General features: G+C 42.4%; 1 protein-coding gene across 1 annotated transcript in view; it reads right to left on the bottom strand.

Annotated features, from left to right (window-relative positions):
- Positions 1-20050, bottom strand: part of LOC138773108 (histidine--tRNA ligase, cytoplasmic-like) — a 56352-nt gene that overhangs the window by 35481 nt on the left and 821 nt on the right. Inside the window, exons 2-5 of the mRNA XM_069954085.1 lie at positions 16768-16971; positions 12915-13004; positions 12704-12823; positions 73-168 (exon numbers count right to left, since the gene is read on the bottom strand). Of these exons, the coding sequence (XP_069810186.1) occupies positions 73-168; positions 12704-12823; positions 12915-13004; positions 16768-16878 (417 nt within the window). The 5' untranslated portion in view covers positions 16879-16971. The remainder of the gene's footprint in view (positions 1-72; positions 169-12703; positions 12824-12914; positions 13005-16767; positions 16972-20050) is intronic.

Below are 20050 nucleotides of genomic sequence, written 5' to 3'. Positions count from 1 at the left end.
AAATCCCTATATAGAAATGGTGGCTTGTATTTAATGGGAAAGAATAGAGGCTATAGACTTCTAAAAGGATACAGTCAGGTCATAGCGCAAGGACAGTTGTTCTCCTCCTTGATCCTTCAGGTCGTAGATAAGTTTGGAGTCTTCTCCGTATTTCCCAGTCAGAGTTTCCTGCAATAGTATTAATTATTACTTCTTATTAGGTTTCAGATGAAGACTACATGGTCCTGGTTATAAGGCAGGCTGGGTTCCTAGGTACTGTATGTGCCTATGGCACGAATGGGAACCTTTGGTCCTCCAGCTGTTGCAAAACCATTATTCATATGATACCTGGGCAGCCAAAGCTTTACTTTGGCTATCCAGGCATGATGGGAATTGTAGTGTGGCAACAGTTGGAGTGCCGAAGGTTTAATATTATTGGTCAAGGGGACTCGATTTATCTCTCTGACAGGAAAATGTACAGTACATATATAGACAATCCACATATAAGTGTTATGTCAAATGGAAAATTACGTCATCAGACCTTCCGCAGAGGAGTCGAGTAGTTTGGCTATGTGGTGAGCCTTCCTCTGCTCTTCCTGAGCTCCCTGCAGAGACAACATTTGTGCTGGTTGGCTGTCTGCACTACTATAGCTCTGTAGGGAAAGTTATATAGATTTCTAATTTACTTCTATTTAAAAATCTCAAGTCTTCCCGTACTTATCAGTTGCTGTATGTTCTGCAGAAAATGATGTCTTCTTTTCAGTCTGACACTGCTCTCTGCTGCCACCACTGTCCATGTCAGGAACTGTCCAGAGCAGTAGCAAATTCCTATCGAAAACCTCTCCTGCTCTGGACAGTTCCTCTCTCGGGCAGAGGTGGCAGCAGAGAGCACGGTGTCTGACAGAAAAGAAAAAACCCTTTCCTGCAAGACATAAAGCAGCTGATACGTATGGGAAGAAGTGAGATTTTTAAATATAAGTAAATTACAAACATATATAACTTTCTGAAACCAGTTGATTTGAGAGAAAAAGATTTTCGTAGGATAACCTCTTTTAATCATGTTTGTTGGGAGCTTTTTCGACGCACCTGCTAAATGTATGGCATAAACTCTGTGTAAACCCAGCCTTATGTGTAGGAAATAATTAATTCACTTGCCCTACTTCTTCCATAGATACAAGAATATCAGCCAGACGTCCTGACATGAACACTCCAGACAGCACAAGGCTAATTTCCATAAATGACATGAGCATTGAATACAAAGGTGAACTAAATGGTTTGCAAGAAATAAACTGCTGTAAGCTGTAAGTCTGTTCACTAAAGAGTGGTCACTGGAAAATAAAGACGACCGCCATATATCCCAATGTAAAAGGAACTTTACCAAAGGCAAACTATGCCCTGCAAATCTGAGACATTAAGTATTGTGGACAGACCCTCTACCCCTAGATAGGCCAGACACACAAGGTGCAGATCAGACAACGCTACCCTACTACATATGATGTGGTCATCCAGTCAATGAGAGGGTTTTTGGAAGGGAGTGATGGCTATAAATTACTCAAATCTATGACATTACCGTGCCCATGGAACCTAAAGTCTGCCTGCTTGGGGTTGTTACCCTCCCTGATATGGAGGATAGTGACAGGATAGCGATCCAGAGATTGCTCTATCAAGCTCATAATGTTATTGCTTCCAGATGGATTCAGACAGACCCTCCCACTGTACAAGAGTTTGTTACTAGAATGAACACTTTTGACATTGGCACAAAATACTTTTTACTAACAGAAACATGGAAGATTGTCGGCAGAAAAAGACCACTGGGTCCATCTAGTCTGCCCTTTTAGCATTTTCTTATTATCTTAGGATAGATATAAGTTTATCCCAGGCATGTTTAAATTCTGTTAATGTAGATTTACCAACCACCTCTGCTGGAAGTTTGTTCCAGGTATCTACTACTCTTTTAGTACTCTCTCACGTTACATATGACTCTTGCTGCTTTTTTTCAATCTTTGAAGTGTCTCTTTTTTTTTTTCTTTTTGTACTGTTAATTTTTTTTTTACAAAATCTAATAAAAATTGTCTGATAAAAAAATTAGTCCCAAGCTCAGAAGACAATATTATGGGCCGAGGGCCAAGTTACAAAGTAAAATTAAAGGGATTTATGGGATTTAAATAAATCTAAAATAAGGAGCCTACTTTATCCAGAAACCTGCAGTTGTATACTAGGCTGTGCCTTGTATAGCAGCTCAGCCTCATCCAGGAGAACAGGCCTGAGCAACAATAATGTACAAGATATACAGTTATGAGTAGATTTACAGTACAAACGAAACATCACTTCATTAGCTCGGTAATCTGCTTATCAGCCTGGTGATAGTTCATGCCGCTCCATGGCACTCCACCGCTGGAGGCTGGAAAAGCTGAATCCAGTCCTGGGAAACTTCTGCCAGCCACCTGGGGCGGAGCACTCGGACTTCAGGCAGAAGGCTCATAAGCCGATTGTCGAGCTAAGAAAGCAAATTGCTTTGTTTGTACTTTAAATTCGCTTATCTCTAGTCATAATAAAATAGAAAGTGCACCCTCTGAATGCTATCGTTGTCATGTTTTAGGACATAATAAAATATCTGGTCCTTAGACGTTTTCCCCTTCTCACAACCCATCAGCCATGACTTTTTTTTATTTTATTTTTATGCTCCGTGCCTATTTGAGGTCTTTTCAGGGAACTATACGGTGGACTTTTATGTCAGGCAGAAAGTGATTGTCATTACCCCCCTATCAAATCATTTTTCCTACAATATTTTTTAAGTGATTCGCGCCTATGTTCTAAAGATTCCACTTATGCCGTCGTAAAACATACATCTATCTATATTTAGCAATGACGCCCGATTCCTCGGTATGACATCTAGACTCGAGGATGAATGTCACCGGCACTAAAGCTTTTATTCCACTTTACAGCCGAGCTATAGATCACATTAGCCTGGCGTACATGTTTGTACATTGTCTTCTACTTCCGAGGTATCAGGGGGTCCTATGTCTCATCATATTTGGGGACAGAGATATAAAGGTCATGTAAGGGATTATAAATCTATGATCCATTATTTATCCGGATATCACATTAGGTAAGTTGTGAGCATGCGGCGCCCTTGCACTCTTTCAGGATAATTATGTGTGTAAATTACTGTAGTCTGTCCCCTGGGGATGTGCCTGGCACTTTAGCTTGTAATGCATTATTCATTCCTAGAGTTTTTTGTTGACTACACGCTGACTTGTTGGCTTGCGCCAGATATTTATGCCTATCATTTTAAGGTTGGCCAAGTAACCCTCCAAAAGTAATTACAGGGAAATGTAGGTTTAATTACACTGTAAACATGGCTGGATTATGCTGTTCTATCATTCTGCTTTAGAAGAACTGCCGTCCCCTTCCTTTATTCGTCGGCCCAAGGCTTTGATGGAGGAAGCGACTGCGTTCCTAAGGCTCGCTTCACATCTGTGTTTAGGAGTTCCATCTGGGCTCCCCACTATTTCTGAAAGCGAATATAAAGCAGTCTGTTCGGCTATCATTGTTAAACAAAATAACAAAACCCCAACGGACCCCATTAAAGTCAATGAGGTTCAGCAGTGGTCATATAAATTTGTCATGAAGCAGTTCACCACGGCATTGTGGGTAATGTTATAAATGGAATGATGCTAGTGCGAACAGAGTGCAACAGATAATAAATAATGGCCCACTCCTCATGCCTTGTATATAGCACAATGAGTCCTGACAGGTCTCTGCTCCAGTCCTATCGTTTTCTATTCTCTCTCATCATCCCAAAAAAACGAAACAAAAAAAACAATCGGGAGAGGGAAGATTTGTACTCATCCAATTCCGTAACTTGGTCCCAATAGGACCAGATTCGTGAAAAGCAGAGCGAACGATCCTGCAATTGGGCCGTGAGATCTTTTATGCGCTTAAAGCAACTCTGTACCCACAATCTGCCCCCCCCCCCCCCCCCCCCCCAAACCGCTTGTACTTTCGGATAGTTGCTTTTAATCCAAGATCTATCCTGCGGTCAGTTCGGCAGGTGATGCAGTTATTGTGCTAAAAAACAACTTTTAAACTGTCAGCCTCGTGCCCTACAGGAGTGGCCTAGATTGTGTATGCATTAGGCTGGCACAACCTCTCTGTCCCTCCTCCCCGCCCTCCTCATCATTAGGAATGCTCCAGACAGATTGTCTCCTATTCATCATCTGTGTCAGCCCGGCACATGGGCTGGATCGTTAAGACACCTGTGCAAATGTTCAGCATGCAGAAAATGTTCCAGTGGCATTCCTAATGATGAAGAGGGTGGGGAGGAGGGCAGAGGGGTGGTGCAAAGTTAGGGCATACTCCAAAAAGTATGCATAAGAGCCCTCTTCCCCAAAGTTCCTCCAGCAAATCAGTAGAAACATCGTATGGATACGTGTAAGAACACAGTACCAGCGAGAGAGCAGCTAATATCCCGCCTTCTGAGACCAGGAGGAGATAGAAGAGGAATTATAGCAGGTATCCTACATATTTACTTAACAGTATAACACATGTGCTGTGTCTTTGCCAGCTGTTCACTCTGCTCTACTGGTTGAGATAGGAGATTACTCAGATTCTGGCCTTATATCATAGATGCAAATGTCAATGCTGACATCTAAGAGGTTGAGCAGAAGGCAGAAGCTCCCTCTGTCACCCAATTGGCCATTATGATATTATCAGGGGGATCAATGTGGTGTCTTCACAGACATAGGCCTCTTAATCTGCTATAGAAGTATGCCTATTAGGCATATGTAAGGTGAGCAGTATAAATAAGAAGCAATACCAGAATTGTTCAGAATTCAACCATCCAAACAAATTAACATAAATCAAAAAGCTGTTAATTTATCCTGAATGAAACAAGCAGCTGGATAAATAAAAATGGTCCTGGTAAAAGGTGACAAACAATAAAATATGCAACAGAAGTAGTATAACAGCAATCAAATTAATTACACTGCATAGCAAATGGTGTAAAAACAAGACACAAGAAACCTGGGAATCATTTATTATTTCTACTAGAGATGAGTCAACCTGCCGAAAGATCTGGTCATAGGCTGTATCCAGGTTTTCCAGGCAGTCCTCGGCTGCATTCACCTTCTCCAGGTGGCGAGATTCAAACGCAGCTCAGAAGGTTTGCTCAGCTCTACTTTCTATTAGTCTTATTAAAAATAAAGAATCAATAAAAGTGTCCCTGTCACTCCAAAAACCTTTTGATATGTCCAAGAGACATGTCAAAAGTTCTGACTACAGATGAGCGAACCAGCTGAGGTTCGGGTTCGTATGAACCTGAACACTCGGCGTCTGACTTTCGCTGTCTGCAGGCTCCGTGAAGAGGGTGGATACAGCTGGAGGACCGCCTGGAAAACTGGCATACAGCCATAGCCATAGGCTGTATCTCAGTTTTCCAGGCGGTCCTCCGGCTGTATCCACCCTCTTCACGGAGCCTGCAGACAGCGGGAATCAGACGTCGAGAGTTCAGGTTCATACGAACCCGAACCTCAGCAGGTTCACTCATCTCTAGTTCTGACTAGTTGGGGTCTGGGTGTTTAGAACCTCACAATCATTAAAAAAGGACCAGAAGAGGTGTTAGGCTTAGCGCTTCCATCTCACATGTCAGATTTCATTCACAAAAAAAAAAAAAAAAAAAAAGAGCTAAATTCTTTAGTGTGTTTACAAAACAAGCTAGTACTGCAAAAGGAGATCAGATTTAATGCTGCCATACAAGTCTATGGAAAGGAGAGAGATTGAAGAGAGCCAAATGCAAACAGAGACTGCAAAGAAACTGTCGATTCAGGGGTTAATTCACAGCTTAGACTCAACTAAAAAACACTGCTCAGTGTTTCTCTTTAATGTCCTCCATGCTGCTGCTGCTTCTGATGCTATAAAGATGTGAGAAAGGAGCCCCTTATAGAGTATTCGCTCCACCCACTAACTTAGTGACAACAACTGAAAATTAGAAATGAAGCATGCAGTGCAGAAATCTGGTAACCTTTAGGGGTTAAGGAACTAGAGTGCACAGACCACCTTGAATTTTTAATCCTGATCCACCAAAACATTTGGTGGATCAGGGTTAAAAACTTATGGCATTACTATCGATTAAAAACATGTCATGTCACAAAGACGGGGTCTAAGTACTCAGAACCCCACGGATCACTAGAATGGGCCAAAAGAAGCACTTGGATAATGACTTCTCACTCCAGCTTGCCTTAGGAGACTATTCTCTAGTAACTCTGTAAAGCCCTTCTCCTGCAATGAGATGGGTGAGAGAAGCACTCAACTTAGTGTTTCTCCAGATTTATTCTAGCAATCGATCGGGGTCTTACCAAGATTGATCAATATTTTTGATGTATCTCTGTGGCTTCTTTTTAAAATGACAGGAAGACTTTAAAATGACTCTGACCCCACAATCTGTCCCAACAAACCGCTTGTCCCTTCAGATAGCTAGTTTTAATCAAAGATCTGTCTCAGTTCCATTCGGCACGTGATGCAGTTATTGTCCTAAAAAACAACTTTTAAACTTGCAGCCCTGTGTCAAATTGGCCTGGCCTAGAGTGTCTGTGCCCTAGACCTGTGACGCCTCTCCCTCTTCCTCGCTCTCCTCATAATTAGGAACGCCTAGGACTAGGGCACAGGCACTCTAGGCCACGCCAATTTGACACAGGGCTGCAAGTTTAAAAGTTGTTTTTAAGGACAATACCTGTATAACCTTCCAAACGGACCCCAGAACAGATCTTGGATTAAAACCAGCTACTGACGGTAGAAGTAATTTGAGAGGGGGGAGGGCAGATTGTGGTTACAGAGTCTCTTTAACTGGTATGTAGCATAATCCTAGAAGGTCCTAAAAATTTGCCAGGCATTTCACTTTAAATATCGCATGCTTTCACCAACAGATTCCAATTTAATCTTTCCCTAAAATCAGTCATCTGGAGTTGCCTAATAGCACCTGTAGACATAGAGACCATTGTCGTATTAGTCAGTAGTCACATAAAATGTTTATGCCCTCATCTAAAAGTACATGAAATTAGGAGATAACCCTCTCGTCGTCTGTTGGATACATATAAAGATTCATGCAAGAAATAACCACCACAACACCTTGTAGTGATGCGGGCAGGGAGACCATGCATCAGTACAGGACCCTCATGGCTGCTCTTAAAGCTGTCACTGTATGGTAAAGGCTAATCACAGCAATCCCCAGGCCTGCATGGTTCACGCTATCCGTGCTGAATAACAAGTGAATTAATCGCTAGCTGATTCTTTAAACTCACTCAGCAGGTGCTCGGTCATGGTTATAGGATAAAATATTTATAAGTTTGAAGAAGCAGAATAATAATGTGGGCATAATGTATTCAGTCGAACACCTACAAAATAATAAAAACACCATAGGAAATAAGCGTTTAGATTAATTGCAGTCCTGATTACCAATGCAAAGCTAATTAGGAACGTGGCTGGCGCCGCCGCTACCTGGAGCAGGTGAGTTTGTCATACAACAGTGTCACAGCAAAAGTCACTCTGACATTCTCTAAAGTCATCGTGGAATTGTGGATTTATCAACATTTACTGGGAACCTGTCAGCAGCGGCGCAGTGGAGGGTTAGAACTGCCCCAACACATAATAGGTGTCGTATTTATTATGATCTTATGTTTGTAAATGCGTTCCAATCCGTATATCTACGGAAAATTTTCAAAGGGGTTGTCAAGGCATTTAACTAAAAGGAAGCTCCACAGCTATGTAGTGAGACTATCCAAACCTTCTTATAGTTGTGAGAGGCTGCTTTTTAATTGCTGCTCTGAAGAGTCACAGAGGCGTGGACAGGGCACTGAAGTGCACCGAGGTGCTCTGGCCACGCCTCTATGACACTTTTGTTAAGGCGATTGCAGCCTTAGACAACTACACTGAAAGGGTGGGTTCACATTGAGGAATTCCCCTGGCTGTATGCGCTCACGGACGCGCGCCTTTCCGCTGGCTCCATAGACACCATTCTATGGGTCGGCTGATTCCGCATTCCGCCAAAAGAATTGACATGTCAGTCGGCCCATAGAATGGAATCAGCCGGCCCATAGACTGATGTCTATGGAGCCGACGGAAAGGCGAGCGTCCGTGAGCGCGTACAGCTGGCGGAATTCCGCGGACTTTATCCGTGAGAATTCCGTAGTGTGCACCCACCCAAAGTATGGATAGGCTAATGGCTTACATAACTATGTAGCCAAGTAAGCAATTTGGTATGGCTTTTCTAGCTGACAATTTGGCTTTAACACTGATGGCCTATTCAGAAGATAGTCTATTAATGTCTGACTGATTGAGTACCAACACCCAGGACCTTGTTTGTCAGCTCTCCAGCAAAGCAGCAGTTCCGGGACATACATAATGTATGGCCGCGATTCCATTCATCTTGTAGCAGTGATAGCGGGTTACTGCAGCACGGCTTCCATTCACTACAATGGGAGCTGCACTAACCTGGCACCACCACTACACAATGAACCCCACAATTACACTGATGTCCTAGAATAAGCTATCAGTATAAAATCTCTCTAAAACCCATTTAAAGTGTCACTGTCGTTTAATATTTAGTACAGGCAATTTTAAGAAACTCTGCAATTGGCTTTATTAGCAGATAATGGCATATTTGCCTAATAAACCCAATTACAAAGTTTCTTAAAATCGCCTGGACTATTGATTTCTGCAAAAAAACAAAAAAAAAACAGCAGTGACACTTTAAGGCTAAATAGTGATTGCAGCTGTCACCTCACCTCAACTAATCATTACATCATAGCTGTAATCCCACTTCAATAGTTGTCAGTGACAAGCCAGACTACGTTACATCATCCATCTCGCACATGCCCTGAAGTGTATTACGCTGCTGTCACAGTTCACTACAGAAGCCTCTGCCGGGACTCATTATCAGAAAAAAACAGTCAAGTAGGCGATCACTGTCATCCGCATTATCAGGCATCTGGTGCATGGAGAACATTCCCCTCTATACCTTCATGTATCTCCTCCTGTAAACCCCATGATGTCTTTATGTTCAAAATTCTGGGCACATTAACTAGTTTACTAGTACAGGGGTAGGGAACCTTAGCTCTCCACCTGTTACAAAACTACAACTCCCATCATGCCTGGACAGCCAAAGCTTTAGCTGACGCTATCCAGGCATGATGGGAGTTGTAGTTTTGCAACAGTTGGAAAGCCAAGGTTCCCTACCCCTGTCCTAGTACATCTGCAGACATCAGATATAGAGCTCTAAATGAGTGTTTTACACTGATACTCTGGTGAAATTTTGTTTCTTTTAAATCTAACTGGTGTCAGAAAGCGATACAAATCTGTAATTTACTTCTGTTTAAAATTCTCAAGTCTTCCAGTACTTATCAGCTGCTGTATGTCCTGCATGAAGTAGTGCATTCTTTTCACTCTTAGGCTATGTTCACACTACGTAAAATAACGGCCGTTGTTTTCACCGGCCGGACTTTTGCGACCAAAACTACGGCCGTAGAATTACGATCGTACGGGCTAGTAGTGAAACTACGGCCGTTGTTTAATTTTGATTCCTAGCATGTTTAAAAACAGGATGAAACAGGTCATTTACTTTAAATACTGCGCCCAGCCCGAGAAACCACTCAGAAATTTTTTTACATCAAAATCAAGTTTAATTCGGAAGGTATAACTTTAACGTTCGCGGTCGCATCGGAATCCACGTCCCGTTGTTGCTGTATTACCGGCCGGAAATAATTGACATGTTCATTTTTCACGGGGCCGTATAAACAACGGCCGTTATCTGATACGTAGTGTGAATTCAATGGCCGTAGTTACATTGCATTGCAATCATTATAGGAAACCTCAAAACAACGGCCGTAGTTTTGCGTGCAGAAAACGGCCATTATTTTACGTAGTGTGAACATAACCTTACACATGTTCTCTTTAGCCACCTCCCTGTGTCAGGAACTGTCCAGAGTAGAAGAGGTTTTCTTTTTTTTTTTTTTTTTTTATAACTGTAATTTTTATTGAAAAGATTTTTCATATTTTTAACAAAGACAACCAAGAGAAAAAAAACATGTACATAATAATACGCTAAGTAAAAGGAAGAAGGGGTATTGGCAGAGTCCCATGGAATCCATATGGACTCAAACCTATCGATGGTATTATTGAGAGAAGCAGTAATCTTTTCTAGGGAGCGTTACTCCCGAATTCTGGTAAACAGACAAAGCCTGGAAGGAGGGGACGCCTGCTTCCAAGTACGAGCAATTAAGGATTTGGCCGCTGTTAGAATGGTGAGTAGTAATTTGATCTGCTTTTTCCGGAGAGTCAGAAGAGGTTTTCTATGGGGATTTGCTACTGCTGTGGACAGTTCCTGACATGGACAGAGGCGGCAGCAGAGATCACTGTGTCAGACTGGAAAGAATACACCACTTCCCACAGGACATACAGCAGCTGATAAGTGTTGGAAGACTGGAGATTTTTAATTAGAAGGAAATTACAAGTCTATATATGTGCACTGACAGATATAAATAAATAATTTATTTCCTATAATTAATTTATATTGCACTGAGTTTTCTGGAAATTTTTAAAAAATAACTTTTATTCAAAAATCTTTTAAAAGAGAATTTTTTGCCACACGTCTATTAATATACTTACACAGCCATCACCATATTAAGCTTGTACAAAAAGTGCAAAAAAGTTAAAAACATCAAACCAGCACCTTACAATGTCCTATATTGCTATGAGTACTTTTCACATGTGTTTTTTCACTTCAAGCATCTCATAGTTTATTGTTTTAATCAATAGTTTTTTTGTCCCAGTCTTTTATATTATTGTCCATTTGCTATGCGAGTATTCATACTATTGCGTTTTTATTTATAAATATAAAAATAGACTGAAGAGATTACTTCCCTTATTTTTCTTTTGGACACTCTTCAAACGTGTTTTTTAATGGTGCCATGGGGGGGGGGGGGAGTTCAGAGATTGCGGGACCCCGCTCTGAACGGCGCTGCTCCCGGCTGTAATCTGCAGCCGGGGAGCGCCTTTATTAGCCGGCGTGGGTCCCGTTGCCGCTCCGGCTAATTAAGCCCCTAAATGCAACTGTCAAACCTGACAGCTGCATTTAGAGGCTTTGCGCCGCATGTCCTTGGTGTCTAGTGAGTTGGATCTCCCCCCCCGCAATCACGGGGAGGAGATCCGTTCTTCTGCCCGTGCAGTGATGCTGATCCTGGCTCGGCAATAGATTGCTGTGGCCTGCAGCAGGCCAAAGCAATCTATCACCGATCTCACTGATCATTGCTGTGTATATACACAGCATTGATCTTCTATGCTTCTATTGGGGACTTCTAGTTAATGTAAAAAAAAAAAGTAAAAATGTTTACTAATAAAAAAATCCCCTCCCCTAATAAAAGTCCAAATAACCCCCCTTTCCCATTTTATAAATATAAATAAATAAGCAAATAAACATACATATTTGGTATCACCGCGCGTAATCGCCCGAACTATTAATTTATCACATTCCTGATCTCGCACGGTAAACGGCGTAAGCGCAAAAAATTCCAAAGTGCAAAATTGCGCATTTTTGGTCGCATCAAATCCTGAAAAAATTTAATAAAAAGCGATCAAAAAGTCGTATATGCGCAATCAAGGTACCGATAGAAAGTACATGTCATGGTACAAAAAATGACACCTCACACAGCCCCATAGACCAAAGGATAAAAGCGTTATAAGCATGGGAATAAAGTGATTTTAAGGAACATATATTTGTTAACAATGGTTTGAATTTTTTAAAAGCCATCAGATACAATAAAAGTTATACATGTTATATATCGTTGTAATTGTAACGACTTGAGGAACTCCAGGGTGAACGGCGTAAACACGAAACTCCCTGAAATGAAAACAAATGATTTTTTTCCGGTTTCCCAGCATATTTATGGGAAAATTAAGTCTGTCATTGCAAAGTACAATTGGTGTCGCAAAAAATAAGGGCTCATGTGGGTCCCTAGGTGAAAAAATGCAAGTGCTATGGTCTTTTAAAACAAAGTGGAAAAAGCAAAAGCGCAAAAACGAAAATTGGCTGTGACCTTAAGGGGTTAAAGAGTACCTATCATTAGCAAATACCGGAAGTTCGATAGGGCTCCATTATAATTTTGCAGTGAGATGGAGATGAAGACGGAGAGCGTCCGCTGCTGAGAGCATCTGCCCCTTTATTCTAATGTTCCCAGCAAAGAAGTGAAAGATGAGGCACTCGTAAATCCTTAGAAAATCTGTAACTTTATTTCACCACTGGTTACATCAGGTGCTTATGGACGCGGTCAGGTGAGTGAACTCACCTGACCGCGTCCATAAGCACCTGATGTAACCAGTGGTGAAATAAAGTTACGGATTTTCTAAGGATTTACGAGTGCCTCATCTTTCACTTCTTTGCTGGGAACAGTCCGAAGTAAGTCCTTTATCTGTTTTGGATGATTGAGCAACGTATGAGTCCGAGGGTTAACTATCAGCGGTACACGCCACAAGTGTACTGGGATCTGTAGTGCCGAGGTAAAAACCTTTTGTATGAATCCCTTTATTCTAATGATCGGCGGGGGTCTAAGTACCCAGACCCCGACCTATACAAATCTCTAACATGTTGCTATGACATGTCAAAAGTTTGTTTAAATAATAGGTACCCTTTAAACCGTTAGATCCCTGTATTCTGCAAATATTAAAAACAACTAACCTTCAGCTCGAACACAGGGGTGTCAATGCTCTCAGCTCCGTGACGTTTAAAGCTATTCAGTACAATGCTGAATACCTTCTCTCGAATGGCCATCTGCCTCGGGTCAACATCATGTGTGCCCTGCAAACACAATGCAGATTAAGAAGAAAGAAAATGGAAGTATAAAACATTCTACATATACTTGTCATATATATCATTTATATAGAATTACTTTTGGAGTCTTGAGTTTGAACGTTTTCTTTTGATCCACGTAACATGTTGTTGCAGTTGCATCTTGGTGCAGAAAAGCCTTTGTGGTGACCTGCAAACAAACATACACAATCTGTATATTATATAATGAATATCATCTAGTATTTCAGGTATTCTTTCAGCATGTACATTAATAGGGAGATAAACTGCTGACACTTTGGGGAGTGGGGATCATCCATGGAGAGATAGGAATTACATTAATTCTACATGAATTCTACCACTAGTACATCACTTTTTTGTTTTTTACATAACCAGACCGATGCGGGAATGTCAGTGTTGCGGTCCTTTTTTTGCACACAAAAATTTGAAAAAACAAAACAAAAAACCATAGCCACTATTTTTGGACCAGATCTGAAACTTATTTTTAATTTTAATGGTTGGCTAAAAAGATCATCTGTCATTCTGGAGCCGCTGTCCTGTCCTGCATTACACAGACAATCCATTCATTTGAATGGGTTGTGTAATACTTGTATTCACCAGTGGTGGCACTGCAGGGAAATTGAACACTTGCTTTAAAGGGGAACTCAGGATAGGACACTTTTCTATTAAAAGTACATTGAAAGTTATATAGATGGGATTATATAATGTATTACCATATCTATTACCATATCTGTACGGTTCTGCAACACTGGTAGCTGATTGACATCCAGAAAGTGAAGAAAACTGGCCTCTGTGCCAATCCACGCTGTCTCCTGCTCCCTCTGCTCTCCCCCCTTAGGAGACAGAGATTACATGCTTCTGTCTCACATTGTGTGTGTTTGCTGAGCACAGGCTGACGATGCAGACAGGGCGTGATGTAACAGGAGGCTTGGCTGGATCTTGTCTCCCACCCCCCAAGTGATTCACCATCTCTGACCAGCCTCTCCAGCCTACACCTGAGCAGGAGAGGAGTGACAGAAGCAGGTGCACCAATTTCACTGATGGTGCAAAAGTCTGCAATGAATTTAAAGTGTCACTGTCGTGAATTTTTTTTTTGCAGAAATCAATAGTCCAGGCGATTTTAAGAAACTTTGTAATTGGGTTTATTATCCGAAAAATGCAATTTTTATCATGAAAAAGCAGTTTGAAGCTCTCCCCCCTGTCTTCATTGTTCTCCTATGGAGAGAGCTAAAGAAAAGACCAAAACAGGACAACAAAGAGTTAATCTACAAATCCCTCACGGGATATCTCTTCTGACCATCACCAGTGACCTGTCTGAGCTCAGATTACAGCTGTCACCCAGCTCTGTGCCTGTAATCCTCTGTTATCTGCTTTCTGCTGCCGGCTAACTCCCTCCTTCCTCCTCCCCCCTCCCCTCTCCCTAGAGCAGACAGGGTACGTCTCCTGCAACAAGTCACAATTTTCAGATTTTTCAGAGTGGATGAAAAAGAGGAAGGAGGGGGGGACCTGGGAAAAGGCTTTTTACATGCAGATAATGGCAGATTTGGCTAATAAACCCAATTACAAAGTTTCTTAAAATCGCCTGGACTATTGATTTCTGCAAAAAAAAAAAATACGACAGTGACTCTTTAAGGCTATGTTCATACATGTTTCACAAAAAATGGTGCAGTAACACAATTAAATGATGCTAAATGGCAGAGAGGATCAGGCCGGCACTGCCAATTCCATCTGGACAAACAACAAGGCATAAACAGCATATCACATGTAAGATAATATGGGATAAAGTCCTTATTGTGGGGCTCAACTTCAAATATAAAAGATTAGAGTTACAGGTAGAGAATACAGTGTGCTGTGTGGTGTTACAGGTAGAGAATACAGCGTGCTGTGTGGCGTTACAGGTAGAGAATACAGCGTGCTGTGTGGTGTTACAGGTAGAGAATACAGCGTGCTGTGTGGTGTTACAGGTAGAGAATACAGTGTGCTGTGTGGTGTTACAGGTAGAGAATACAGCGTGCTGTGTGGCGTTACAGGGAGAGAATACAGTGTGCTGTGTGGTGTTACAGGTAGAGAATACAGCGTGCTGTGTGGCGTTACAGGGAGAGAATACAGCGTGCTGTGTGGTGTTACAGGGAGAGAATACAGCGTGCTGTGTGGTGTTACAGGTAGAGAATACAGCGTGCTGTGTGGTGTTACAGGTAGAGGATACAGCGTGCTGTGTGGTGTTACAGGTAGAGACTATAACGCGCTGTGTGGTGTTACAGGTAGAGAATACAGCGTGCTGTGTGATGTTACAGGTAGAGGATACTGTGCGCTGTGTGGTGTTACAGGTGGAGAATACAGCGTGCTGTGTGGTGTTACAGGTAGAGACTATAACGCGCTGTGTGGTGTTACAGGTAGAGAATACTGTGCGCTGTGTGGTGTTACAGGTGGAGAATACAGTGTGCTGTGTGGTGTTACAGGTAGAGAATACAGCGTGCTGTGTGGTGTTACAGGTAGAGAATACAGCGTGCTGTGTGGCGTTACAGGTAGAGAATACAGCGTGCTGTGTGGTGTTACAGGTAGAGAATACAGTGTGCTGTGTGGTGTTACAGGTAGAGAATACAGTGTGCTGTGTGGTGTTACAGGTAGAGAATACAGCGTGCTGTGTGGCGTTACAGGGAGAGAATACAGTGTGCTGTGTGGTGTTACAGGTAGAGAATACAGCGTGCTGTGTGGCGTTACAGGGAGAGAATACAGCGTGCTGTGTGGTGTTACAGGGAGAGAATACAGCGTGCTGTGTGGTGTTACAGGTAGAGAATACAGCGTGCTGTGTGGTGTTACAGGTAGAGGATACAGCGTGCTGTGTGGTGTTACAGGTAGAGACTATAACGCGCTGTGTGGTGTTACAGGTAGAGAATACAGCGTGCTGTGTGATGTTACAGGTAGAGGATACTGTGCGCTGTGTGGTGTTACAGGTGGAGAATACAGCGTGCTGTGTGGTGTTACAGGTAGAGACTATAACGCACTGTGTGGTGTTACAGGTAGAGAATACTGTGCGCTGTGTGGTGTTACAGGTGGAGAATACAGTGTGCTGTGTGGTGTTACAGGTAGAGAATACAGCGTGCTGTGTGGTGTTACAGGTAGAGAATACAGCGTGCTGTGTGGTGTTACAGGTAGAGAATACAGCGTGCTGTGTGGTGTTACAGGTAGAGAATACAGCGTGCTGTGTGGTGTTACAGGTAGAGAATACAGCGTGCTGTGTGGTGTTACAGGTAGAGAATACAGGATGCTGTGTGGAGTTACAGGTAGAGAATACAGCGTGCTGTGTGGTGTTACAGGTAGAGAATACAGCGTGCTGTGTGGTGTTACAGGTAGAGAATACAGCGTGCTGTGTGGTGTTACAGGTAGAGAATACAGAGTGCTGTGTGGTATTACGGGTAGAAAATACAGAATGCTGTGTGGTGTTATGGGTAGAGAATACCTGTGTGGTGTTACAGGGTGTTGTGTGGTGTTACAGGTGGAGAATACAGGGTGCTGTGTGGGTGGGAACACAATGAGATGATACAGTACTGCAATTAATTCAGTAACACAATGAAACTGCAATGTGTGAACACAGCCTAGATGTTCTGCAACAGTTTTGGGCAAGGTGGAGGACTGTGATGAACAGTTGAGAGAAGGCAATGCATTGTGGAACTTGTAGTACTGTGTACAACTGCTCAACCAGGAAGAACAGCCACAAAATACAAAACGAAGACCCCCAAAACAAATGGATTTTTGGTAGTTTCAAAACTTGTTTAGACAGGTAAGCAATGCTATATGCTTCTGCAGCTGGTTTATTTTTTTTACCTCTACCTGTAGTTCCCCTTTATGGTTCCTGCAGAAAGACACGCAAGGGACCATGCTTTTTTGAAAAATTGTCTCTGTACAAATTTATTTTATTATGATTAAAATCTTACCTGAGGACTAGGAATATTACCCAATGAAGACGCTGTAAATGTACAAAGTGGAATTCTCCGTGCACCCAGGACTCTCCGACAGGATGCCGATAAACATTTTATAGCTGCCATGATTTACTGTTGAGGACACAATCTCTAAGTATCATTTATTTTTCAGCTCAGGATGTTACCCTTTAATGCTCCTATCACGACTCGAGTGCAGATCTAAGGAAGAAAAAGAGAAAACAATCATAAGGTAAGTGACACAAACACTTGTATCAGCCGAAAGAAATGAATGAATGAACTCGGAGATGAAATTCCCTCTGTCCCCGTTTTACAACAGCCTAAAGGCCCTATTACACGGAACGATTATTTGCCGTATTCGGCCATTATCAGCCGATAATCGCTCTGTGTAATAGAAGGCAACGATCAGCCGACATAAATGATGTCAGCTGATCGTTGCAGTCGTTTGTCTTTCAACAAGTTGAAAGACAAATGACTGTGATAGCAGTGATATGCTGCTGTTCCTCCGTGAAATAGGAGCGGTGGCAGCAAACCCCGCTATCCTCTATTGGCTGCCCGTAGCGATCACCTGGGCACCCCCCTGCACCCTTCCCTGCACTCACCTGCTCGCAGCCAGTGTGAGTAATAGCAGCGGCAGTGAGCGGCGAACGAGAAGCAAACGAACGCTGAAAACGCTCATTTGCTCCTCTAGTTGTTGCGTGTAATAGAGGCTTAAGACCAGAACACAGTCCGTAGTTAAAGCTGGCTTCCATAGTGTTGATAGATCAGCTATTAAAGGGGTTATCCGGGCTTACAATAACATGGTATCCTTCTTTCAGAAACAGCACCTCTTCTGTCCTCAGTTTGGGCGTGGCTTTGCAGCTCAGTTCCATTGAAGTGAATAGAGTTGTAATATCACACATAACCTGAGTACACGGGTGGTGCTGTTTTTGCAAGAAAGTAGCTGTGTTTTTTCTAGATAACACATAACACTTTTAAATCATTAGCGCTGGTTCACCACACACAGATCTATGCAATAAGGGGGTTGTCTGGTTTAGAAAAGACATTGTCATGTACCATATTGGGGAGTTCTCTTTATACAAGACCCTCATCTAGAAGAACAGACATAGAACGGCTAAAAAGAGTATTTGTGCTCTGCAGGAGCACGTTCATGCATAGTTCATGGATTGTGATGTAGGATGTGTAATGTTTTTTGTCCCCTCAGAGGCAGCGCATTTAGATTTACCATTTGCTGCTGGGTTCCTCCATACATGTACAGCTGATCACTAGGGATCTCAGCAGCCACATTATACAGGACTAGATTATTAGAGAAATTAATAAGAAATAGGGATTAGGCTAGGGCTACAGTACATGGCAACATTGGCCATCATACGGATTATTGCGTTGTGTACCTCCATCACAGCTATTCAAAGAAAATGTGGTCATGATGGGACCAGCATGTTGCCCTGAAGTGACCACACACTTACTTTCTATACCTGCAGTGTGACACCATGACACTGAGCCGCTAGAATGGTGTTGTATCCAAGATTACTATGAGCCCTGGTTCAGCTTATAGAAAAGAACCTAACATGCATCCTGGACACTGCACCCACTTCTGCCAGAACTTTATTACAGCCCCTCTCTTCATCTTATTGCTCTTAGGAAAACACCGTCAGACAACTTTATTTACCTGCACTTGCTTTTTGTAATGGGAACAATAAAACCTATGGCTGACGGCATTTTTTTTCTTTCATATCAACTGGTGTCAGAAAGCTATACAGATTTGTATATTATTTGTATTTAAAAATCTCTAGTCTTCCAGTACTTATCAGCTGCTGTATGCAGTAGCAAATCCCCATAGAAAACCTCTACTGCTCTAGACAGTTGCTGTCACAGGAAGGTGGCAGCAAAAAGCACTGTGTCAGACTGGAGAAAATATACCACTTCCTGCTGGACATACAGCAGCTGATAAGTACTGGAAGACTGGAGATTTTAAAATAAAAGTAAATTACAAATCGATATAACTTTATATCACCAGCTGATTTTTAAGAAAAGATTTTTTTTTTTTTTACCAGAGTACCCCAGAATCAATCACTCTTTCTGAGGGAGAGTTAGCTGGCCACAGTAAATAACAGCTGCCAGGCACAGCTTTCCAATGCTGTTGAAATTTCAAAATCTTGATCTTTAATCGTCTATCTCAGCACCAGGTAACTAGGCACAGGGGCAAAACAGCATCAGCATGTAGTCACACTGCCTACACCCTCTTCTCACCCACTCACACTTGATTGGAACATATAGATTTATATATTTAGATTTGTAATTTACTTCTATTGAAAAATCTCAAGTCTTCCAGTACTTATCAGCTGCTGTATGTCCTGCAGGAAGTGGTGTATTCTTTCCAGCCTGACACAGCGCTCTCTGCCGCCACCTCTGTCCATGTCAGGAACTGTCCAGAGCAGGAAAGGTTTTCTATGGGGATTTGCTACTGCTCTGGACAGTTTCTATCAGAGACAGAGGTGGCAGCAGAGAGCACTGTGTCAGACTGGAAAGAATACATCACTTCCTGCAGGACACACATCAGCTGATTAGTACTGGAAGACTGGAGATTTTTAAATAGAAGTAAATTACAAATCTGTATAAATTTCTGAAACCAGTTGATTTGAAAGAAGAAAAAAAATTGCCAGAGTACCCCTTTAACACAAATCCCAGCACTTATGCTGCCAATCATCTGTTTATGGTTGGGAAGAGGGCAGAGGCAGCATGACTACAAGCTGCAGTGGCTCTGCCCTCACACCTAATTATTTAGGGCTGGGAAGAACAATTAAAAATTAAGATTTTGAAATTGCTACGCCACTGGAGACTGGCAGGGACAGTGCTGAAGATTTGTGCCATGAAGCTATAAGATACTGGGGACATCTCACTCTCCCCCAAGGAGATGATTGTTTCCCTTTTAGGGGAATCTATCGGTACCAGGTACAGAGCTGCAGACAAAAGCAGATAGGTGATAGGGAGATAAAACAAATCATGCCTTTGTCTTTGCTGATGGCCATTTGCAGAGTTATAAAGTTGCACAGAAGTGATGCAGAGCCACAGATCTTCCCTTCTATACTCTTCCTGTCTTGACTGATTGACATAAAAGGCTCAGCCTCCAGGAAGGGAAGGAAGGAAGGAAGGAAGGGAGATGGAGGGGGGCGTTAGGCTCAGCATCACTTCTGTAGGCTTCATTCTATTGTTTGCCAGATTCTGCCATCCACCTGAAGAATGGGCTCATCCTTCGGGTAGATGGCGGAATCTGGCAAAC

The sequence above is a fragment of the Dendropsophus ebraccatus genome, chromosome 1 (assembly GCF_027789765.1).
Source record: "Dendropsophus ebraccatus isolate aDenEbr1 chromosome 1, aDenEbr1.pat, whole genome shotgun sequence".
Taxonomy (NCBI): domain Eukaryota; kingdom Metazoa; phylum Chordata; class Amphibia; order Anura; family Hylidae; genus Dendropsophus; species Dendropsophus ebraccatus.
Note: the sequence above shows the minus strand (reverse complement) of the source record. Positions and strands in the feature narration are given on the sequence as shown.